The 25,814-nt window shown below is 37.2% G+C and overlaps 1 protein-coding gene across 2 annotated transcripts in view; it reads left to right on the plus strand.

Moving 5' to 3' along the window:
* The first annotated feature begins 10,936 nt into the window (after positions 1 to 10,936).
* Positions 10,937 to 25,814, plus strand: part of PRKD1 (protein kinase D1) — a 338,632-nt gene continuing 323,754 nt past the window's right edge. The window contains exon 1 of one of the 2 annotated variants that reach the window (XM_068546675.1): positions 10,937 to 11,468. In XM_068546675.1, coding sequence (XP_068402776.1) covers positions 11,208 to 11,468 — 261 coding nt within the window. In that variant the 5' untranslated portion in view covers positions 10,937 to 11,207. The remainder of the gene's footprint in view (positions 11,469 to 25,814) is intronic. The other variant, XM_068546694.1, reaches the window with a different exon arrangement.

Here is a 25,814-nt window from a genome sequence, read left to right on the forward strand (position 1 = left end):
AGAATGAAATTCTGCCATTTGCAGCAACATGGATGGACTTGGAGGAAGACAACTACTCTATGATATCACTTACATGTGGAATCTAAAAAATACAACAAACTAGTGAATTAAAAAAAAAAGACGCAGACTCACAGATACAGAGAAAAAACTGGTAGTTACCAGTGGGGAGAGGCAATATGGAGATAGAGGGAAAAAGGGTTATGGGATCATGTGAAACCATGTGTGTGAAACCTTTGAAAATTGTAAAGTGCTATAGAATTTAAAGAGTCTTACATTCAATTAAAAAAAAGAAAAAATAAATAAAAAGAATCTATTATCCTAGTTTTCTATGAATTGTTAAGTTCAGGGTTATATTATCTTATTAAGCAATTTCATATTTTTCCTTGCCATTTTTCAGTAATATGCTCCCCTCCCACACTTTTCTTATGAAACTAAAGAAGGTCAAACATCAGAAAGAGAGGCTATTGTACTCTATGTCTAGTGGTCCAAGAAAATAGACCTTTGTCTTTTGGCTCTGTACGTATACTGAAATACATTCATTCTACCCTAACATATTATATGTGACTGTGTTAGCTTGCTAGGGCTAGCATAACAAAATACCGTAGCCTGGATGGCTTAAGCAATAGGAATTTATTTTCTCACAGTTCTGGAGGCAGATGACTATTCCCTTGCTGCCTCTTCACATGGTTGTACCTCTGGGCATGAATGCTCCACAGTCTTTCTATGTGTCTTAATCTCCTCCTCCAGTCAGACTGGAGTAGAGGCTACCCTAAAGGCTTCATTTTTAACTTAAAGGCCCTATGTCTAAATACAACCACATCCTGAGGTCCTTGGGGTTCGGGCTGCAATATAGGGATTTTAGTGGGGACACAATTTAGCCAGTAACAACTACATTCACCATTCTGCCATTAAAAAGTAAATTCTTTAAGTTAAGATTTTGAGATTATGCTAATGACCATAGTTTTAGTTTTGCTAATACAGTACAGTGGAATGTATGTGTATGTGTGTGTATGTGACATATTTGTTCAAAAGAAGCTACCTTTCCTCAGGTTATTTCAAGGCTGTGGGCTGTCAAAGTGCTCCACAAATATACAGTTTAACAGTAACTAAGAACATAGGTCAGTTAGAAATACTGTACTGACATAATTTGGGGACAAGCCAAGCAAATTTTATAGGCCCAATAGAATAAAGTTGCTTAATTATTTTTTTTTAACTAAAAACTAGATGATTTCAATTGTATCATTAACCAATAATCTATGGCTTTGTAATCTTGAAAACGGGATTGGTTTGTTAAAATAGAAGTTTTTTTAAACATAGTTTTACTAGGTTTTAAAAATCAATTTTAAACATCCTTTATTCCATCTACTTTTGAACCATGTGCTTATAATTTTTAAAGTATTATACTTTAGCATTAAGAAAATTAGATTGGCACTTATATTTCTAGCCAATTAACAAAAAGTATAGTTGGAAAGTAGCAAAGCAAATATTTTACAATTTCACTTGTCAATGATATTTCATGAAGTTAATTAATTTCTGTCATAATAAAATACAGTAAAAAAAAATATATTCTATCACTTACTTTCTAAATGTAGCATACGTCACTGTTTTGATTCCTGACAGCAGAACTGATGTTCTCCTGAGGTGTCAAATTTGATTTGATTATTCAATTTAAAAACCTACAAAGTGTCTTGCTGATTTAAAAAAAATGGTTTTTCAGATTTTATGTCAACTTAATGTATTTCACCGTTATGAATTCTTTGAAATTTTGTGCATTTTAAAATGATTCTATTTTAATTAAAAGCCTCTAGATATTATCCTTGTTAGCAGAGCCAGTTCCTCCCAGAATTTATTAGTCTTATTTATGTTTTTTTTCATGCAGCTGCATTTCTATATCTATATTTCAATTTATGAATATCTTTATTGCCCAAGCAATAGTGCTATTATTCACATTTTTTAAAGTGTCCTAGCAAAAACAAAAATAAATGTCACAAAAGCAAGACACAAACCTTATTCTAGAATACTCTGCAGCCATTCCAAATGATGTTTCTGAAGAACATTTAATGACTTCAGAAAAATACTTTGGTATATTAAGTTTAAAATCAGATTTAACAAACAATATTTTATTTATATTACTCCATACACACGCTCACATAGGAGAAATAGAAGATTAACATTAACTCTGAGTTAGGAGCTGATAGATTATTTTTTTTTTAGATTTTTGTTTTTTCCAGATTTTCTAAATTAACACATATTACTTTTATAATCAGCAAAAGAACAATGCATGTTATTCCAAAATAGAAGCACAGCTGAAGTAATTGATTTGGGGGAAAGCTAGGCCATTAGATTATGCAGTCCATCTTTTTAAGGCGTTTTAGACTCGTCATTGACTCCTTCAATAAACAATTATTGAACTATTACCAAGTATCAGCATCTATTCTATATCAGGTTTAACAATTGATTCTGGAGACACTTGAGGAGGGCTATGTTGAAATGATTACAAAATGGTTCCCACAGGGATACGATGCAAGTAAAATCCATATAATGTGATAGATACTATAGCAATAGCCCTAAGAAAGTGCTATAAGCATATCAGACCAGGGGAGCTAACTATGTCAGACTACATCACAAGAATCGAATTTATCTGAACTTTATTAACTGAGTCCCTCAAAGAAATGTCTGTCTGATTTAGAGTTGGTTTCTGTGACTTGAACTTTTGAGCAGGGTGGATACATATGACTATTATCTTGAAAAACAATACTTGCAAATTTTTAATCTTCTAACTGTAGTTGAACAGTTTTATTCAAAAAAGCACATTAATAAACATTTGCTGTATTTGGGTGCTAAGGGGCAGAAGGTGAGTAAAACAAGAGTCTTGCCCTCAGGAAGCTCCGGTTCTAAATCAAGTGTTTTTCTCTGTCTTGTGTAATATGGACACTTGTGATAATTTTATTTAAAATTTGTGTTTAAAATCAGACAATAAGAATTAGAAAATACATTGTTTTCCTTCTTTTGTATTGACTGAGGAGGGTTAGAGCTAAATGTTTCAGCGGAACTCGTGGATATTAGTTGAGATATTTGCGCTACTTTGTTTTAATAAAAATGTTTCTAATCATTGATATGGCTTCGTTGTTTTTTGAAAAGATGCAGGTGATATATCATAAATTAAAACCATGTAAATCCATTCATCATTTAATTATGAAGTATTTAAAATTTTATATAAAAGCAAAGAAAATATTGGTAAAGGAAATAAAGGTTAAAATGAATCTTCCTCATAGGTGACTTAAATTGTTGTATTTCTCCAAAGCAAGTGAAATATATTTCAATAACTAAATTTTTTTAAAGTTCAACTTACAAGGTTAGATGTAGATGGATATGTACTGAAATAAAATAAAGAGAAGACAAAGATGTGCTTGCAAGTGATAGGACTGCTGTGGCATGGACAAACTAAAGAAGCATTCAAATCTAATTATCTACACTTGTCGACTTCAGCATTCAACCACAGCAGCAAAGTGCAAAGGTTAAGGCACTCTAGAATGTTCTTCCTTTATCTAAAAGAGTAAGTACGTAATTCTTTTCTTGAATATATTCTGAAATAAGTCTAAAAAACAATGATTTTTTCAGTTTATGAGGACTCCAATTTTCCTAGACAGTCTGGATGACAAACTTATTGAACAAAACAAAATATATGTATAAAAAGTATGTATAATATCATATAAATATAAAGGATTTATATAATTAAAATAAACACAAAATTAATATTTAATTCAAGAAGTAAATATTCTACTTTGAGCTGTATGAGGTAGAGATTTTTACTTCGAATGTATGTGAGATCAAATGTGTAAATTCGGTTTAAAAATAGTAAAGTATGGGTAAGAAGGTTTACTGTGGTTGCAATGATATGATTTTTTAGGATGATATGTTGGAGGAAAAGAATTGATAAAGAAAATGCAGCATGATAATTAGATAAAATATGGCTTTAATTCCATATAAATGACCTCATTTTAATTATGCAGACTTTCATCCTAGTGGAATATGAATTTTACAATAAATGAATTTTAGAAATAATGCCATTTAAAATTTTTCTAAGCCAAGAAAAGCAAATTATTTTTTTCTTAAACTATTAAAACTATTTTTCCCGGTTATGTCACAAAGAAATAAATCTGCCAAATTCTTTCCCTTAAAAAGTTCACTTTCCAAATCAAGCATCAGAAACCACACACGAGAAATTTCAGCTCAACAAATATTTTTTTCCAGGAAGGAACCCAAAAAGCAACTTTGGATTAACTGTACCTCCTTTATTCTTTCTTACTAGTTTTTCAAGATTTATCCAGTGTTTTATAAAATGTACTGAATAATAGCATGTAAAGTATCACAAAATAACCTGTACTAAAGAGAATAAATCAGGTTATGGAATATTATCAACTGATGGGATGTATTTGATATTCATAGTTGGAAAATATTTGGCTATGAAAACATGTAAGATCCAACAAGAATGGAGGAAAAGTTTGTATCCCTGGAACCAATGTGCCTCAAAATTGAATCTTTATTAAAAAATATATATATGTGCTGCTGTTAATAGTTTCTGAATTTGAAAGTTGGATTGACTTGATAAAAGCTGTTGTGCACAATTAGAGTTGGCAACTCTAAGCAATAGCCTTCTGAGTATACTGAAGTCCAAGGAAAAAGTGTTTCAGTCTGTTTTCTACAGGGGACCTGAGCACATTTTATAATACCTTGGAGCCAGCAGATTTTAGTTCTTATTAGAACAGCAGAGTCAAGAGTTATTACTGTCCAGGAAGGAATGATGTTTAGGGAATCAAGTCTAACAAAAGAACATAGTATAAAATAGAAATGTAAATGTAGGTATTTTGCATGTGTGCAAAAAGTAAAACCATCAACATTTTGGACAAAAAATTTTAAAGTTCACTTCACTCGTGACTTTAAACATTAGAGAAATGTAGGTTAAAAAATACTTTAGGGGCTTCCCTGGTGGCGCAGTGGTTGAGAATCTGCCTGCCAATGCAGGGGACACGGGTTCGAGCCCTGGTCTGGGAAGATCCCACATGCCACGGAGCAAGTAGGCCCGTGAGCCACAATTACTGAGCCTGCGCGTCTGGAGTCTGTGCTCTGCTACAAGAGAGGCTGCGAGAATGAGAGGCCCGCGCACCGCGATGAAGAGTCGCCCCCACTTGCCGCAACTAGAGAAAGCCCTCACACAGAAATGAAGACCCAACACAGCCATAAATAATAAATAAATAATTAAAAAAAAAAAAAACTTTAAAAAATTTTAAGCTAAACACTGGAAGCTGGATCTATTTTTTCTAACCCATTGATGCATATAAAAGCAAATAAAAATGTCCTCCAATAGCTGAGACAATTGACATTTTAGAAAAAAATAGGTCTAGAAATCAGTACATGTACTCAGCTCCCAGATAGATTAAAGTTCTTAAAAAGCAAAATAATAGAGTAATAATGGAAAGTAAAAACTACAGATGAATATTTTTCTGATCTCAGATTAGAGAATGCCTTTCTAAGCAAAATAAACAAAGGCAGAAAAAGACATTTATAAAGCAGCTTTAAAGATATAACCCCGTAAAAAATTAAAAGATGAATGACAAAAAGCATTTCCCTTTATCTATAACAAAGGAATGACATTCCTTATATATGACAATCGCTTATTCATTAATAAGCAGAAAGCAAATATTCCAATATAAAAATGTATGAGGAACTTAGAACGTAATATTCAAAAAAAGAAGACATACAAGTGATCAACGAGCACATTAAAACGTTTAACCTTGCGTAAGTAAAAATTAAATTGAAAAATTTAATTATTGCCTATAAGTTAATTTCTGGGTGGGGCGGGGAATGTTTAAAAACTTGGCACTCTCACATATAGCTAGTACATGTTGTTTTTAGCTTAAAATAACCTTTATTTTTATTTACTCTTGCTCATATATTTTATGTCTATTTTCGTTCATTCTCTTTGCAGATCTGTACTCATCCAAAGCTTAAAGTGTAGTCACACTGGTGTCTGAGTTTATTGCTCACTCAGATCATTTGTAATTTTATAGTTAAATGCTTCTTCGAGGGCCTCCTGTCCTTTTGAGGGTCTCTGACTCTAGGATCATATTTGTTTTTTCTTTGAATTTTTGAAATTTGCTTTCTTAAAGAGTAAATCAGTTTTCCTTCTTGGTGAAAATTAATTTCAGTTCTTTTCTGTTTTATTTTCCATGAAATTATCGGCGAGACAAGGCAACATTTTGTCATATTCTCAGGTTTTAGCAGAACAATATTTTGGCAGATGACTGTATAGTTGATATCTCCATTAGGATATTATTTTTCTGTTGTGCCAGTTTTGTGTCATTAACTTTATTTAACCTGGTGTTACAGACTATCATTTATGAACACTCTTAAGGAAACAAAAAATATAAAATGGTTATCATATACATTAATCATCTATCATCCATCCATCCATCCATCCATCCATCATCTCATCCATCCATTATCCTCATGTTCACAACTTTCAGTGATTAATTGTATAAAAAGGAGGCCATTCTGGGACCATACTTTCAAATTTCCAGTTTCCATATTGGTATATGATTTCTCTGCTCTTCAGTTTTTTAGGCTGTAAAATGGTTGTACTAGGTGTAGATAGGATCCTTTCAGCCATAGAATTGCATATGTTTTCTACTCATTTTTCTTTCTCCATCGTCTGTTTCATCTGGACAAAGCATATAGTGCTTCCAGACCGTCTCCCATTCAAATTGGGTCATTCTCAATCCTCTTTCTGATTACTGATTGTGAACTACTAGACACTAAATATGCATCCGTTTTTGCCATTCATGCTCTTCTTCAAAGTGTCTGCTTTTAATTATCTGAGCAATCTTCTTTACCTTCAAATTTTAACTTAAATTCTTTTACATTTGTTGTATAGTACTCCGTTTCCCAAAGTGTGTTCTGTGGAACACTAGCCATGTGAAATGTTAGGGTATGCCGTGTGATAGAAACAACATCAGCAGCAGCAACAACAACAACAGCAACAAATGATAGGCGTTGTGAGATCAAAAATGTCTAGAAAGCAGTGGGTTAAATGAAATAAAACTTTTGTAGGACTTCCAAGTGCCTTCAAATGCTAGTTTATATCGAGAATTTAAATGCTAAGTTAATTTATAAGCTACAAAGAAAAATAAAATGTATGCACTTATATCTAAAACTATTTCAACATCCAGCCCTCTTTTGAAGGCCATCCTAAAGGATTGACATTCAGCTTTGGAAATTGTTAAGTACCTCCACATACTTCTGCACACTCAAATCAGTTTACAAGGAGTCTTGATTAGGGTAGTGAACCTACTTTCCAAGATGGTATTCCTTGACACTGCCAGAAGTCCATTATTCCAGTAATGTTAGCCAAAGAGTAAAAAAAAAATCCAAAATTCATGAATATAATTTATATAAACAGCTATTCATTCTCTACATCCTTTTTTTCTTTTCCAAAGTTCAAACACCCAGAAGGGATTAAAACCACTGAATTCTTTCAAATCCTTCAAGTTTTCTATGTATAGTTTCAAAGTCACCAGAGATGCACGTCAGGTTTCTTTCAGGTGTTATCTGTTGTTCATTCTCTTTTCACTCAGCAAAAATGGGGAGCAGTTGGCAAACAGTCAGATCTCAGGTGCCTACTATTGAAATTGCAATAACCAACTCCATAGGCATTTTCTGCTTGTTATGGGGGAGCTCCAATGGTTCTGAGATTTTTTTTCTTCTTCTTGTTTCCCTTTATTCACTCCCTTGCATTCAGTAATTTACCAGCCTCTTAAAAGTGATTCTAATTCTCCAGAATTAAAATTCTTTAGAAGTCCTTCTCCCGCCCCTGCTTTCTTCTCAGTTATTTCCAACATCCTACAAGAATCTTTCATACTATTGAGAAATCAGAGTATAAGAAGCAGTTCTTGTCCCACAGCTTACTTTCTTCCTATACAGGACATCTAAGTTCCTGTCTCATATAACTGATGACTGCCTTAAGCCCTTCCTCTGTAGCGATCTCATCTAATCTCAGTTTGAAACATCTTTGCATTAATTATTTCCAAATGTATTTCTGACCCTCCTCTCTTTCCTGAACTCTGGGCTCAAATATTCAACTACAGCTGTTATTTCTAAGTTGAATGTCTAGTGGCATCTCAGACTCAACATGGTCAAAGCAGAAATCTTATTTCTCCCCAAACTTGCTTCCTCCTTGTCTTCTCGGTCTCAGTCATCAGCACCACTATCTGGCTAAAAGCTCAGAAATTTAGGAGTCTTTCACAACTCTCCTGTTCTCTCACTCCCCATAAACCTCTGATTCATCAACAAGACCTTCAGTTCTGCCTCCAAATTAGATCCTGCATCTTTACATTTTTTAGTATCTCTACTACAACCAGAGTCGTCCAAGCCATAAATGTCTCTAGACTGAACAACAGCTAATATCCTACCTGGTGTCTCTGCTTTGACTCTTTTCTCTTACACACAGAGGCAGAGAGTGATTTTTTTAAAATGCTAATTAAATTGTATCACTCCCCGCTTTAAAATCTTCCAGTGGTTGGACAGTGCACTGAGAATAGAATGAAAACCCTTTACCATGGGCTTTCAAGACCCTTTGTGATCTGGCTTCTACCAGCTCTCTGACCTCATCTCAGGCACTTGCCCCTCTGTTCCTGTGCCTTGAAAATGCCAAGTACATTCCTATGTTAGTTCTTTGCACTAGCTGTTTCCTATGCCTAGAGTGTACTTCCCCCAGATCTTCTCAAGGCTGGCCCTTTTCTGTCATCCATGTTTTGGCTCAAATATAAAGTCAGTGAAAACTTCTCTCATCCTTAGTTCAAAGTTGTGCTTTTTCCACCATCCCCCTCCACAAGTCACTCATTACTATTGTATTATTTTTATTCACTGCAATTATTATTATCAGAAATAATCTTATTTATTGTTTTCCTTTTTTTCATTTTAATATGATCTGTTACGGTAGGAACCTTGTCTGTCCTCACAACTGCACACCTGGTGCCAGTAGTGCCTGGCACAAAGAAGGCCTGAATAGATCATTGCTGTATCTACAGAACACGAATGTCTTCATTTCTCCTGAATCTCAAGCAAAACTATTAGCTTTTTGTAAGGCCCTTGTAAACTGACCAGCAAACTTTTTTTTTCTGGTAATAGGAAATTGTGGGAAAATTGACTTATTCCAACTTTAAAAGAAAATGAAATACATTTTCTGACATTAAAAAAAAAAAAACCCTCAGAGAATTCCAAATGGCATTCATTGCATTAAGAATAATTCCACTATTCTCCTAGCTTAGCTGAATCTGGTACATTAAGGAAATTACACTCTCTACCATGGATGAAGCGAATCACTTTTTAAGTAAGTTAGGAGGGAAGCTGCCAACACACATATAGACCTTCTCAGACCATCAAATCCAGAGAGAAAAAATTCAGGTCTCTTCTAGAGCAGTGAATGACACAATGTTTTGGGGGACATTCAAGACTCCATTACTGACCCTGGGAACGAGGCTCAAAGAGAAAATCACCTTGCAATGTCATGTCCTGGGTCAGAAACAGAGGTCAAGACATAAATAAACAAATATTGTAAACAAACAAAAAATGCAACTGAGTGCAAAATAAAATATGCATATTCGTTTGCGCGCGCGCGCGTGTGTGTGCTTGTGCTGTATAAGGGGAAGGATAGGGAAGTGGAGAAGTGGGCTACATAATTTACCTGGCCCACTGCAAAATGAAAAAAAAAATTATTACTTATTCCAAGATGGTGACAGGCAGCAGATCGAGGCCCTGTGCACCTACCTGCACAGTTACACCCCCTGCGCAGTGTGTGAAGTACGCCCAGGTGGGAAGAGAAGATTAGAGTTCATCTCCAAACACCACACCCCCCCACCTCCCCACCCCCGCCAAAACTACAACAACAAAGGCAACAACAAGAAACAGCTATCAAAACTAAAGCAGATGGTGCCCAACTTTGACGGTGGCGCTAGTGATGGCGGTGGCGGCTGAGAGCATCACTCCTAAAAAGCAGACTTTAGAGTGATGGCAAAGGAAAGAAAACGGTTTCTGAGGCTCCCGAAGTAGAAACATCAGACACAAAGAATAAGGTAAAGGGAAAGAGGCTACATTCAGACCTTCCTCCTTTCTTTATGTAGACAATGCCTTCTCTTTCAAAAGATACCTTATCCTGATTTCAGTGACTTGTGTTTGGTCTGGTGCCTTGGTAGCTGCGGTGGAGCGTGTGGGATTGGGGATCAGGGTGTGTCAGAGTCAAAAAAGGTAGAGACAGGTTTAAATACATTTCCGTGGATTGGCCTCCTGCCCTCTTTGGCAACAAACCCAAGGGCTCCTAAAAGGAGCCGGGATGTACGTGGGTTTCCAAGGAACCTCTATTTTCATCCTCCCTCGACACTCCGAAGGTAAGACCCACGGAGAGCCGCAGGGCTGGGCATTCTTGGGTCCAGCACAGGTCACCTCACTGGTAGAAGTGCGTAGTCCTCGGACATTTGGAAGAGGTGGCGGGGACTGTGGGGACCGTGAAGCTCGCGGTCCGGGGCAGCGGGTCGCAGGAGGTGCGCCCCGTCCCCTCCGTCGGCAGTCGGGCAGCCGGGCCAGCGGAGAGCGGAGCCCGGGAGGGGAGGGTCGGACCACGCCCGCGGAGGCGGCCCCGGGCCCTGCCGCTCGGTCCTGCCCCGGCCTGGGGAGGCTTAGGCCCCGGGAACCTCGGGCGGAGGGGGCGGCGACCAGGAACCCTGCGGCCACTGCGGCCGCACGGCCGCGGCTCTTGCGGCTCCGGCGCCTGCCGGGTGGTGGCTCCGCAGTGCCCGCCCCCAGCTCCCCTTCCCCGCCCCTCGCGCCCCCTTCCCCGCCCCCGCCCGGCGCCCTGGCCTCGCTGACCCGCCGCCCCGTCCCTCCGCGCGCACCGCGGCTGCTGCTCCTCCGCGCGGCGGCGCCTCCCCCGCGCGCCGCCCGCGCTCCCGGCGGCGCAATCCTCCCGCCTCGGCCATTTTCCCTCCACCCCCTCCCCTCCTGATCCTCATCCCCTCGCCCTCCCCCCGCGCGGGGACTTTTCCGGAAAGTTTTTATTTTCCGCCTCGACTCCTGAAGAAAGAAGCTCCCGGCTCGGCGGCAGCAAAACTTTTCGGCTGTTCGGACTCGCGGCCCTCGGCGCGCCCGGCCGAGCGATGAGCGCCCCTCCGGTCCTGCGGCCGCCCAGCCCGCTGCTGCCCGTGGCGGCGGCGGCGGCGGCGGCGGCCGCGCTGGTCCCGGGGTCGGGGCCGGGGCCCACGCCGTTCCTGGCTCCCGTCGCAGCCCCGGCCGGGGGCATCTCGTTCCATCTGCAGATCGGTCTGAGCCGCGAGCCGGTGCTGCTGCTGCAGGACTCGTCCGGGGACTACAGCCTGGCGCACGTCCGCGAGATGGCTTGCTCCATCGTCGACCAGAAGGTAAGGCGCCGCGCGGCTCCGAGCCCGGCGCCTCCCAGCCGCGCAGGGGGCGCTGCCAGCCCGGCCGCCCCCTCGCCGCGCCAACTTTCCGGCTCCGGGGGCTCGGCCGGGAGCCAGACTCGCCGGCGCGCTGGAAGGGTCTGGCACCCGCCGAGGTTGGACGCCCGCATCTGAGGCACTGCGCTCCCTGTTGTCCAGTTCTCCCCTTGCCCCATCCTCTTATATTCCCGATTTCTCTACAGTCTGCATCCTCCTCACCCATTCCCATCCCTTTCAGGACATTCCCAGGTATCTTGCTCTTTTCGGGTCGCGCCTCTCCCTTCCCCTTAAGACTTCCCGGCTCTCCCCTCTCTTCCTTCTGCACCCTGGACCAGCACATTCCTGGCGCCGGAATCCTTCCTGCACTAGAGTTCCCCCGGGGACACGCTCAGCACGATTTCAGCACCACTCCCTTCCCCTTCAGGCCCCTCTCCCAGCTCAGATTGATGCTGAGGAGTTCCTGGAATGATCTGGAGAGGAGGAATTTCTCACCTGTCAAATAAGCTTTGAAGAGAGAGTGATTGACTCGGCCAGCTGTGAAAACAACTGACCAGACCACAGCTACCCACCTCCTTGTGGTCTTTTATTCCCAACCTTATGTGAACATGGGAGCAAATTTTTCAACGATAAATCTGAAAGTTGCAGCCTTCTTGATTTTGATTCCTAGGGTACTGATAGTGGAGCTTTGAAGTGGGGACACAGATATATAGATGGTAGGGGTACTGTCCAGGAGCACCCGAGGCTGGCTGTGCCCTTAAGTTTGAGGCTGTGGGACTCTGGACAGCGGCCACCAAAGGCAGGGTTGAAAAAGGGCCATTATCCTGGACCAGGCCACCCGAAGAGGAGACCTAGCCCGCCCACCAATGTTTATAGTGTAATTCTGAATTTCAGGTTGTGTCTGTAGCCATCCAGAGGGACATTGCATGGAAGGGGGTGATAAGAGTATAAAGGAAAGGGGGGCATGGCGCCAGTCTTCTTAGTATAAACAGCAAGTGTTTAGGGGTGGAGACAGAGGTCTCTAAAGGTGCTGAATTTCAACCCCTGGAGGACTGACTAGTACTTGCCTTATAAAGATCACTTGAATAATCATGAAAGCTTTCTTTAAACTATTTGGAACAGAATTTGCTAAACCTGCCTGTTGCAAATTGTGGCACTGAGCACAGGAATATTAGGAAAAGCCCCAGGGAAAAAATCACTAATCTAAAAGTTGTGAAAGTTCTGGAGGCCAGACTAAGGTAACAGTGAGTGCCAGGAATTTTTGTTTATTGAACATAGTGACATTTTGTAATACATGTTACTCTTAATTTTTTGCAACTTCCACAAAAATTAGGCAAATTTTGTCTAATTCTGCTACAAGTCATATCATATGACTTATCATCATCAGTATCGTGGAGTGTCTGTTGCAGGTGAAAAGGAACATTCTCCTAGGCACTGAAAGCCTTCCCTTAATGGCAGTTGTAGTCTACAACAATTTTCCCTGGGGTGCAATCCAGTTAATTAAAGGACAATACTGAATAAGCATATAAGCAAGGTAAATTAAAATTTCTTTAAAAAGCTAGTGTAATTGTACAGAATTTTAATTGAAAGCAAGTGATAGAGTTACAGGTAATATTAAGTTAATATGGACAGACTGTTTTTGACCAGCTTTAAAACACACACACACGCACATACATATACACACACCTTGATGGAGTTTAGGTTGGGGAGAAACATGTATGGTTCAAGAGGTTTATGACTGGAAATTGATTAGAGAGCGAATTCTTATCTCAGTAGCTACCAAGAGGGATGTTATATGGAGGGGGTGATATGTATGCAGAGGAGAGAGGCAGCAAGCACCTGTGGAACACAGTGGACCTGAGGGTAGTGGCTAGGATACTTAGAGAAAGTAAAACTGTGAAAAGGCCTTGCAACTAAGATGAACTCAGATTACTAGGAGTCTCTGTAATCGTCTACATAGAGATATCAAACCAAGGACATCTGAAAGATGGATTTGCTGTGTGGAATATGTTTTAGAATGCCAAGAATTTTGTGGCAGAAGGAAAATTGGAGTTCATGAGCTAATGGAGTCCTGAGCCAGAGCTCTTGGGGAGAGACCTGGAGAAATACTGGAAAAGGAAAATCATCAGCCGTGGTGACTGAGATATAGGGGGAACCCGTTCCTTCTATATTTACTCTAGTAGTTCTGTCTCGAAGAGTTTGAAACGTTTGACTGCTTGGGATAGCCGGAATAAAGATCTCACTTACACTTTTTTTTAAGGTTATGGCAAAGGGATAGTTAGATTTAGAGATGTGGATTTGACAGTTATTTATGTACAGGATACTGTAAATAAGTATTTACTGGATTGTGGGTCTAAATAGGAAAATTTTCATCTATTTATCTGTCTTCTGTCATCTATCTTGAGATACAATTATGGCCCCAACAAGATTAAGAGGGCTGAGTATCCATCACAGGATAGCAGAGATCACTTTGTTTTGTGACAGTAGAAATGGAGGAGGGGGTCAATGTGGAGTTAAGGAAGTAGGAGAAGGTTCTTTGTCCTTCATTTCAGGTTCTCTTGAAGTACTTTTTCAAGATACTAACTCTGAGGAAGGATGACAGGAGAGAAAAAGGGAGAGAGGAAGGGAGAGAGGGAAGGAAATGGATGTTTTAGGAGAGTGCTGGGAGTTTGAAGTCATTTATAATTTACTATGTAGAATGGAGTCATGTTGAGCTGACAGCAGAATTCTCCAGATTTTCTGAGCCCTCCACATTCACTGTGTTACAGCGTGTTAAGAGGGTTTTCATATGATATGTTTGAGAGTTTTCTAAATACTAACAGAGATCAGACTAGCTTAAATCTTTGGAAGTATTAGCTGACAGTTCAGTTTATATCAGCAACATCCGTGGGACATTTTCTGTGGGATGAGTGCTTGAGGTGTACAGAGCTAAATAAGAGAAGTCCTGTCCCTGAGAAACAATCTTTAAGTTATTATTGTTATTATTTAGAATTTAGAGTATAGTTTTCTTTTTAATTATATAGGTTTGAAAAGTGGCAGACATATGATTGTACTTGAAAATTTTTGATGGTAATTGATCAAAAATATTCTTATTTTAAGATAAATGTACCCCAGGTATGTACTGAATTATATAGCTAAAGAATTTTTTTAATTTAAAAAAATTTTTTTAAGTTTAATTTTTATTTTATATTGTAGTATAGTTGATTTACAATATAGTGTTAGTTTCATGTATATAGAAAAGTGATTCAGTTATTTTAAAAAAGATTTTACTTTAGATGAAAAATCTAGTGTTGCATTTCTGTATGTAACAATTTATGAATATAGAGATAGAACTAATTCCTTCTTTTTTTAAATATTAGCTTAAGGTTTTATTTATATTATGCTTATTTCTTTACTTTGCAAGCATGTAACCTTGAAGGCTGGTTGTATGTAAAGACATGTATCATGTTAGATAGTATACATGATTATTATTTTCTGGAGGGTAAAAAAGAAATAATAACAGTAGTTGACTTCACTTTGAAACATTGTTACTTTCTACTATCAAAAGAACCTTGAATATATAGACTAAGAAGGAATTGTTTTAAAATAAGGAACAGTATTCCAAAGGAAGAATTACTTTAGTTTCATAGTACATCATCTATGTGTCTACACACACACATACACACACACACACACACACACATAGACACACGTTTTTAAAACAAGCAGTATTAATTTAAGGATGTGGGATGCAATTAATATGACTGTCCATTCATTTTGCCTGTTATCTTATTAGAAAGACGACTCATTTTTCCCTTTTGAATTTACTTAAATGGAGTAATAACATCTATAAGACTCCTGGCATAGTTTCACTTTGCGTAGTCATTTATCTGACCAAAGAAACTAAAGAGTGAGATTTTATAGAAGATAGCTCACTAAAGGAATAACAAAGGTTAGTGCCTTGGTTTGCGAGCAGCTGTGCTCTGCTTATAGTTGTTTTGCTTTCTTAATTGTAAATTGTTTTTTTAACACTTGTAGTGTCACTTTAATTTTTATTGTTAATTTTAGCTATTCTACTTCTACACAGATTGAGGAAACTGGAAGTAATTAGCTGCTTGATGAGGCCAGCATATGTGGACCAACAAAATCCTTTTAAGCTAATAGGTGTTTGGGTCTTAGGTATATTTTTTTATTTATATTTTATATTTGTCATCATTATATGTTTATTGATTTCTGATTTAATGATGAAGTATAGAATGTGTCAGTTCATTAAGCGATTCTTAAAGTAATATAATGCTTTAATACTGTATATCTAAAATTTTGTTTTCAAGTTTAGTTAATAATAGGATTATATTTTGATATACAAGTAATGCCTATGTAATATATATCTAATATATACGTACATCTGTAGTATATTATCTAAATATCTGTGTTTTGAAACAAATTTTGAAAGCCTAATTATTCATAGCCTCCAGATGCTGAAGTATTGTTTTTTATTTTGCATTGTAAGCTGCAAAAAGTGGGGCCTTGTTATATATCTCATAATCCAAAAGAGAAACTCTGCTTTATGATTTTTCTATCAATACACAGAACTAAAAACCTTTTCTTATCGGCATATACTATTTAACAGTTTTCCCAAGGAAATACCATTTGAGTAAGCCTTCCAGACTTAGGGCTGGGAAGAACTGGACAAATATGTGAATTACTTTAGACCTTTAGATCCAGGATTAAGATAAATTTGAAGGAATTTTCTGCAGCAACTATAGTGTGTGTGTATGTGAGAGTGGAGGTTGAGAGTAGGGAGTGGAGCTGGAAAACTATTAATGAAGTTTGAAAATTTGTCCGATACTTCATGACTGCATTGCTCTATGTCACTGGACTCCTGTCATAATTATTAAGGGAGATTTAAAACTTTATTTTGCCAATTATTATTACGCTTTTTTTTTTTGACAAGAAAAAATATATATGTCTATATGTAGACATATATCCCTTTATCCCCTCCCTCTTGCACCTCCCTCCCACCCTCCCCATAAATGACTTTTAATGACCTTACTAGACAATACAAACAAATTTATAATCCTATGAATGTATGGTTATCACTTATCTAAGATTACTTTGAAGATTAAAGATAATATGCGTAAAGGATTAAATATACTGCCTGGTAGATAGGTGAATAATAAATAGGATTATTGATATGTGAGGCTTTATGAATTAGCATACTGTTTTGTTAACAAAGAAATGTATATTCTATTATCTCATTCTTATCTCAATATAAAATTAAAATTGTATTAAAAAGCAATATAGCTGTAAGGTCAAGGTAACACTTTTTCTTCTGCCCTCTATAATAGAGCAAATCTTAGGAGTAGTTGCATTTTGATACTGCCTCTGAAATTCAACCTCTCAGAATTCCTCAAGGAGTAATTTGATTATTGCTAAATGAAAAACACATATGTTGATGAAGTAAAGCATCTTTTTATTGCATTTTATTATTTTTGACAAGAAGTTGATTTAATTGCTTTTCAGTTTCAAGTGGCATTCCAATGATATTTCATTTGATCAAAAAAGGGAAATAAAATAGGTAATCGTGCAACATTTGGCAACATAATGATTCTCAAACATGGTCCTCAGGACTGAAATCAAAAGTTCCTTTGCAGATCAACCCTTGATGTGAGGAGGAAGGCACTTGGAAATGACTTATGGAGATCACATTTTGCTGCGGTGCTAGCATATAGAGCTTATTTGTTAAACTGTTGCATCTGATGAATATCTAATATAACATGGTTGTGCACACGCAGAAGTGTTATATTGGGATGAGAGGCGATTTTACTGGGAAACAATTGAGACAACTGTTTGGCTAAGCCAATCACAAGTCTTTTTCCAGATCTTTTCACTAACTACCACTTAACACTCATGGAGTCCATGCTCCATTAAAAAACCTTTAAGACAACAACAATCAGTAATTGTTCATCCATCTTTTAAAGAAGAAAAGTGGAATGGATAATTACATGAAACCTGTGTGTGTGTGTGTCTGTGTATGTGTGTGTGTGTGCTGTGTGTGTGTTTGTATTAGATTGGAATCATTGAATAAGCTCTCAAGCTACAGTGAGAAACTAGTATAATCAAGATAACAAAGGCTGGACTCAGATTGGATTAGAAGTGAATAAAATGCAGTTCCATTGGAGTTGATCATAACATGAGAATTCTTTATTTCATTTTTATATTTGTTTGTGTTGTTTCTGTGTGTTGAGAATAGCTAATGCTTTTGACCTCTGACCACTGATAGTCACCTTGGTTCATCTGAAAGCTCTAAACCCAAATGTGAAAATAGAGGTTGAAAATATAGGGTGTTTTTAAAGATAGTGCTCATCTTTTAATTTCCCCAGTATTATTCTAGAGAGGTTTTGAAAATGAGATTTCAGTTTCTTAAATCTTTCCTTGGTGTTGGAATATGTAAGAACAACAAGAAAAAAAAAATGCATCAATTTTTCTCTTTCTTCTGATGACGTTTAGATACAGAGAAAATGGTTATTTTGCTCACAGATATTAAAAATTCTTTTCACATTTGCTACAAGAATATGTGAAATTTCTCCCAGGAATTCCTCTGGTACTGTCAAACAAATATTTTTGTACCATTAAAAATCGATAATGACAGCACCACTTGACGTTGCTTGGCAGCAGAGAAACCCACATTATGCTGTTTCTTATTCTGTCTTTCTAGTCTCACAGAAAATAGATAATTAAATAAATAAAGCCTTTAATCACATGGCCACTATGGCCATTATGGAATATCATACAATTTATATAGTTATAAAAGTAAGAGTTGGGGTAAAAATCTCACATATTGAGACACAATTATGCCGGTCCAAATTTATAATTTCCTATATAGAAGTTTCCTCCAAAGTTGCAAAAAGGTTTTATTTGGCTAAAGCTAGACACTTGATACAGCAGCTAAGCAGTGTTGGCAAATATGAAGATTAGATTTTTAAATGTGTAATCATGCACAAATTTTGTCCAACTTATTTTACTGAAAAGAAAAAAAGGTATGTACCCTTCACTGCTTCACTGCTTCACTGGATTTTATTCTGACTAGGCCACTGATTGATGAGGAATTTCTTGAATTTAGTCACAATTTCAAAAATTTCTGAATGCCTCTCTCCCTGTCAGCAGCCACTTTTTTTTTCACATATATGTTATGAAATGAATGAAAAGTATGAATGTGATAATGAAAATATGAGCCGCAAGCAGCTGTGGCTTTCACCATTGTTAAAAGCGGAAAAGAGTTGAGGGGAATAGTGGGGACAGGAGGGGTGGCAGTGAAGCTTTGGTGATGGCTTTGAATCCATGGTGGCTGAGTAGACTTGAGTAGGCTACCGTGGGCGAGGCCGGTGGGATTTTGAGACTAGTGGCACCTTCGGGCAGTGAAGGAGAATGACAGCAGAGCTCTGACCTCTTATGGATTGAATTAGCACGAATGGTCCCACCAAGCAAAGCCTGCATAGCAATCGGGAGAGGTATGGAAGTGGCTTTTTACAAACAGAGTTGGTCCACTTGGGAGGTTTTCAGAGTGCCACAGACGAGAGGTTCAGAGAGCAACCCCACAAGGATTTGACTGTGAGAGTTTCAGGAGGAGCTTGTCCTGGGAGCCTTGGGCCCAAGCTTCTCGGGCCTCATGGTAACAGTGACCTGCAAAGGGGAGCCTACAGAGCAACACCTTCCTGTCAGTGACTCCGTGTGCCTGTCTGTGTCTTGGCTTCTTTGCGTTTGTCGCGTCTGATTTTCCCAGTAGCCCTTTGTGATGGTCATTTTCTCTCCATTTTAAGGATGAGGGAGCTAAATAAGGGTCAGAGAGGTTAAATCGTTCACCCCAGATCACATAGCTGCTAAGTAAAAAGCAAAACCATCCAATTCTTTCTGCCCTTCACTGTAGGTAACCCTAAGAACAAGGAGGGCTGAGAGGGCCATAGGTCTATATACAGAGTTTGGAATTATCAAATTGAGGGGGAGGGGAAATGTTAAACTCCCTTATGTTGGGTGAAATTTACTTAAAAACACTTCAGCTTTGACAGTGTGGTATTATTTCTGTTAGTTTAAATTATTCCTTAACCTGGAAGACTTCCCTTATGCCGGATTCACATCCCAGTTAGCGGTCAGCTGGAATTCTAACTACGTTGGAGGCCACCACTGCACGGCTTCTTTCATCTGTGGCAAGATACCTACCCCAGGTATTGATAATTAGCATAAGGGACATTAAATATGGACTCTCACTGGGGATATTAGGGCCATTAGAGATAAGTGATCGCCGAAAGTATTTTAGAGACGTGAATCACCCTTGAGGAGTCACATGAACTGTAATGTATCTACTTGTTAATATGTTGGGTTTTTTTAAAATAAATATCTGTGTGGCAGGATCTGGTTTGGTATTTGCTTTCAGCCAGTCGTCACCCATCTTTAAATTTCCAGACACCACTGTTATTTATCCAGAGAAGTTAATTACCTTATGTGAATACGTTTCCTGGGTTGGTTCACAACACTTCCTTCCAAGGAAATATGGACACAGAGGTGTTTTGGAAGAAGTGATTATGTTAAGAACGTGTATTGATTAGTGTGGCTCAAGACTAGTGTATGTAAAGAATTTTAGGTACCCGTGAAAATCAGTGAATCATTTCTTCTTGAATAGTATATTGATTCTGAGCAGATTTTGAGAAAATAATTAAGGGTCTTAAGAAAAGTGCCTGTCAGTGGTTGCTTTTCATTTGAGAAGTATTTGGATTGCCTGTATGCATATGCTAAGGATTGTGCTTTGCAAATATGTTTCCTATTTTTATAAATTTTATGTATTTGTTTGTTTGCTTATTTTTGGTCAATTATAAATTAGTCCCCACCCTAAGGTAAACTTAGTCTCACTTGTGCATAATCAATTACAAGCCATGTGGAATTTTTCTTTCCACTTTAGTAGTGCTAACCAATCTGGATTGTGAATTGTCTTGTGTTCCTTTGCATTGTCTGTGTACAGGGCTAAGGCCAACACTTACCATGTAGACTAATTGTACTGTTTTTACAAAAACGTAGTTGTATATATAGGTAGACATGATTTGATTTAAAGTATTATCGTAACTCAGTTATATCCCAAGGGTTCCTGCCCTGAAGGACCATTGGGAAGCCTATAGTAAAGTAGTTACTCAGCCCTAATAGATTAGAAAGGTACCTGAAATATTGCCTCTTTCTGATATATTTGGCACTTTGGAGCTTTAGTACAATGGACAGGTTACATAGAGAATTATCTTTTGACATGACTCGCTGATAGTCTCTTGGCTGACAGGGAGCAGAGCTGTCCAGCTGTACTAGAAATCTGAATTTACTAGATGTCTCCTAGTGGAGTACTTACTGTTCTTGTAAGCCTTATCTTCAGATAACCTGTCTTGAACTAGGAGGGCATGGCATCAGTTGTTGTTCGAGGAGTAGTGAGGTGGATCACTCATGCCTGGCTCTCCTCTACCAACGATCAGTGCTGAGAAAAACTTGCTTAGCTTTAGAGTGCTCTCCAGACGGCAGGGTTCTGTGCCCTTCCCTTTGACACATGCTATTTCCATCTACTCATGTGGCATGAGCTCTTGTCACCTGGGATGTAGATTTTTAGAGTATTTAAATAAATCCTGTAGCTTGCATAGATTTGCAAAGAATGAAAGACTAGATCTTGCATGATCTTTGCTTTTATTCAATTCTTTGGGAAGAATGGGGAGCAAAAGTGAACATAGAGTGAGGATGGACTAATTAGTAGAGTTAAATACAGTGACCAGATGCCCACTTGTCTGGGATAGTCCCAGTCGTGTCTGTTTTCCAAGAATTCTTTTACATTGTATGTTTACTGATAAAAACTGTGGAATTTTAAGTTAAAAACAAACAACAAAGAAAAACCTTACTTAGGACAGACATTGCCTTTTGGCCAAATGTCCTTGTATATTTAAATATAAAAGCAAAACTTACACTTAGAATTTATTTCTTGGAGTCACCAGATTATGTATATTAACCATGTGACATTGAGTAATTTTTCTAAATGGAATCTTAAGCTAAAAACAAAACAAAAACCTTACTGTGATTAGAATATTATCCCCTTTGACCAAAAGTTTCTGTATAACTTAAAGATGAAGACAGCCAACATTTAGGATTGATTTCATAAACCAGTTAATTAGATCTGACTTTGAATATAGTATCTAAAGTAATTTGAGCTCTATTTTTTCCAACCAATCAATGTAAATCAAGATACTGTCATGCTTATGTATGTTTTTTGTTTCAAGCAGCAAATAATTGTACTTATTCTGGTAGTTCCTACTACCCTTATTAATTCAAGTAAGTAAATAGAAAGGCCTGCCTTGAAGCTCCAGCACCCTTGGCAACCATCACAAAGGTAGAGTACACTGACTTACATGCAGAGGGATAACATTATCATAGTTTCAAGGTGTACTTTACTGTATTCTCTGGTCTGCAGAAAATATAATGCGGTTAGCCAAAAAGGAGAGAAATTGCACACAAATATCCTTGATTACTTAGAAAACTTGTCTTATATTTAAAAAAACAATAAAGCGAATAAGGGAGATAATTTCTTTGGAAATTATATTGTACCACAATAACAATGTGTAGGCTGTAGCTCATATTTTCTTAAGATGTTCACAGGCGTAGCCTGGAAGAAGCAAATATATGAGTTATAGCTGTTCTTCTATGCTTGATTTCTATTGATGAATATACTGTTGAAATAATATTAAGAATTTTAAATTCAGAAATTATAGTGTTGAAAAGAATGCAAGTCAGTGGGGTCTAAAACCACTTGAAAGGGAACTTGATTTTGTATAATCATTTCTGTTTAGAATTTTCCCCACGTGGAATATTATAATTTTATACTTCAATTAAATAATTGTTTTTCTTTTACTTTGAAAATTATAAAATTACCACATATAATAAGCTGAATAGTGACCCTCAAAGATGTCCACGTCTTAATCCCTGGAACCTGCAAAGGGTACGGCAAAAGGGACTTCGCAGATATGATTAAGTTAAGAATTATGAGTTGAGGAGAGTATCCTGGATTCACTAGGTAGGCCCAGTCCCATCAAATGAGCCCTTAAAAGTGGTGAATCTTCCAGGTTAGGTCAGACAGGTGAGACCGAAAAGCAGGAGAGATTACAAGTATGAGAGGGATTGGATCCCCTTTTGCTGACTTTGAAGATGGAAGAAATGGGCCAAGAGCCAAGGAATGCTGGGATCACTATGAGGGGGAAACAGGAGGAGTCAGGTGATAGTAGTAGGAGGAGATGTGACAGCAGTAACTGGAGTTGATTCAAGAAATGGGTCATGAACCAGTACAGCTGAAGCTAGAAGCTGAAAAAGGCAGGAAAGATGATTCTCCCCTAGAGCTTCCAGAAGGAACGATACCTTGGCTTTAACTCAGTGAAACTGATTTTATACTTCGATGTACAGAAGTGTGAGAGAATAAATTTGTGTTTTTTAAAGCTGCTAAGTTTGTGGTAGTTTATTACAGAAGTAATAGGAAACTAATATACCACATTCGCTGGAGAAAAGGCGAGAAATTCAGATAAATCCCCAAAAGGGAGCTCTATTCATTCTATAAATGAATATGCTCATCATAACTTGCATATATAGTTCTTTTTCTCTTTTCATTCGATACTGTCTTTCTGTGTCAGATTTTAAATATAAAATGTTCAGTGCCCTTGGGGGTAATTTTTGTGTGAAGAAAGGCTATTCAGATATTTACTTTGGTTTTAGAATTTAATATTCAAGGTATTAAAGTTACAGATTCAGATGTTAGTCTTAATCTTTCTAGTGCAACTTATAAATAGTTTAATTTTTTAAGTCTAGTAGATTTTAACAATCACATTTAAGGACGTTTGAAGAATTAGTATCCTTTGCAAATACAATTATTTAGATACTTTCAAACATTTCAAAATGCATTTGTAAATTTAATATATTCTATTTTCTTTAAATACTGCAATCACCTGCTTGATAAACCTTTATATCTTCTTAAGTAATTCTTATACATTTTATAAATGAAACTTATAAATATGCAAATATGGTAAAATTTAAGTTCTTAAATGTTCCATTGCCATATACATAAGCCAAAATTAAAATTAATTGCTTAATTATATTTATATAATATGTACAAAAGTATTAATATGATGGTTTTGACTCTCAAACTTTTCTATATTTAATTTCAAATATTCCCATTTTTGAAAGATGTTTTTCCACCTGTGAAATAATTATGTGATTCCACACAGTTTGTGGAGTTCCCTCCCCATATAAATTCTGCAGTTGTCTTCTTGGCTTGGTTAAGGTTGCATAAACACCAGTGCTTTTAGCTGGGATGGAGATTGGATTCCTTCTGGAAGTGTAGGTCAGTTCCATGGAATCCTGTTTCTGTCTGTGATTCCATTACTTCAAGAATGGGGGTAATCATGTATCCCATCCCTGGATTCAATTTATGTATTACTTCTGAGTGCTGAAAAGTCTCAAATTCCTATCCAGATTGATCATTTGATTGGATTTTGAATCACTTTAAGTCCTAAAATAAATGAATCCCTTTTCTATCTACACTAAAGAGCTTTGAACCTAATGGAATAACTGCATTTTCATATTTTTTTCTTAAGGCTCTTAAGGCTACATTATTCTTAGAGATATTAAGTATGTGATTGAATGTTGGCCCTCTCTCAGGGCCTTGCCTGACCATCTAGTCACAACTCATAAGATGATTCTCCTAACTTGGTATTTTCCCCTGTAAATAAAAGAACACTCAGGGCACCACTTTCTAATATCTGAATAAAATTGGTATATGGATTTATCACAATATGTTTAACTTGTCTCCTACTCTTGGATATTTAGGATTCTTTCAATTTTGGGTTTTAGTTTTTTTTTTAAACATCTTTATGCATATGCCATGGCAGAAATTTTCCACCTACATATATAACATTTATATTTGAACTTGTCTGTTAAAATTCCTAAGATTAATATTGTCTTTTAATATTTTAATATTGTCTGTTAATATTCCTAAGATTAATATTTAGATTATAGTTTTTATTTTAGAATTATAGTGATTCTTTGCTTTCTTCAATTTGAAAAGTACAAATGCATAGGGTTTTGGGGTTTTTGCTCTGCTTTTAGAGAGAAAAATCAAGTGAAGCAAGCAGCAAGATGCAGAATAAACTGTTATATTTAATAGCCAACACTTAAATCCATCATTGGGTAGACTACATATGGAATATATCTAGCAAATTCACAATGAACAAATAATAAAATTTAAAAAAAGAACACTTTCCTTTTTCCTGTTTTCTTTTGTAACAACTGGCCTGATATTTTCTCTGTATATCCAAATTCACTTTGATCTTATAAAAAGCAGTTTGAAAAATACACATTCCTATAAAATTTCCATAGGATAATTTCTTAAAGATTAAAATTTCATCCTAGCTTGCTCTTACAGTTCTCTGTAATGTTCTTTAGATACCTGAAATGCAGAGAAGAGGTTCTTAAAGACCTAAGTGTGTCATCTTGACATGTCCATTTTTCTCCAAAAGTCTTTTCTTTTGCAAAAGAAGCAATTGCATTGTTTATTCAATACTGTAGAGCTGTCTTTGATAATTTAAAATATGTTTTGATTGATAAAACTTTGATTTACACACAAAGGTTCAGGAACGTCTTTATTGAGTAAATTGAATAAGATTGAGTAAATCACATGAGAGTGTAAACACCATACAGGCAGCCATCTTTGCCTGTTTCTCCTTTGTTACATCCCAGGGATCTAGAATAGTGCCTGGCACTGACTGATTTGAAATAAAGATTTGTCCCATTATTTACTGGTTAAGTTTCTAGAAGCAGAATTGTGTGATCAGTCTGTATGCAAATTTAAGTCTTCAGTTATATCTGATCTATTTGCTTTCTAGAAGTCCTCATTTCTACTTTTGATCCATAATTATTATTCACATCATTGGTTTTTTTTTAAAGTGAATTAGAAATGTTTTGGGAGATAAGATGTACTTCGAGAGAAAGTTGGACTGTTATTTGAGGAAACAAGCAAACACAAAATTCTGGGATTTGAGTCTCATCTGAGGAACTGGTATTCCTCTCATCTAACTGGGCCAAGAATTTGAAGCCAGTGAAAGCTTTCCTGAAAACGTTTTATGATTGGGCCTGAATAAATATTTGTTGAATTGAATTGAGTCTTTGGAACAGAAGGAGTCTTTTGTGGTTGTTAGTGGATACCTAGTTGAAATATTATGAAAGACACTTCAGTGTTTTACTTGTCAAATCTCAGCCTAATTTACCTGTAGATTT

This window comes from Eschrichtius robustus, chromosome 1, assembly GCF_028021215.1.
Source record: "Eschrichtius robustus isolate mEscRob2 chromosome 1, mEscRob2.pri, whole genome shotgun sequence".
Taxonomy (NCBI): Eukaryota; Metazoa; Chordata; class Mammalia; order Artiodactyla; family Eschrichtiidae; genus Eschrichtius; species Eschrichtius robustus.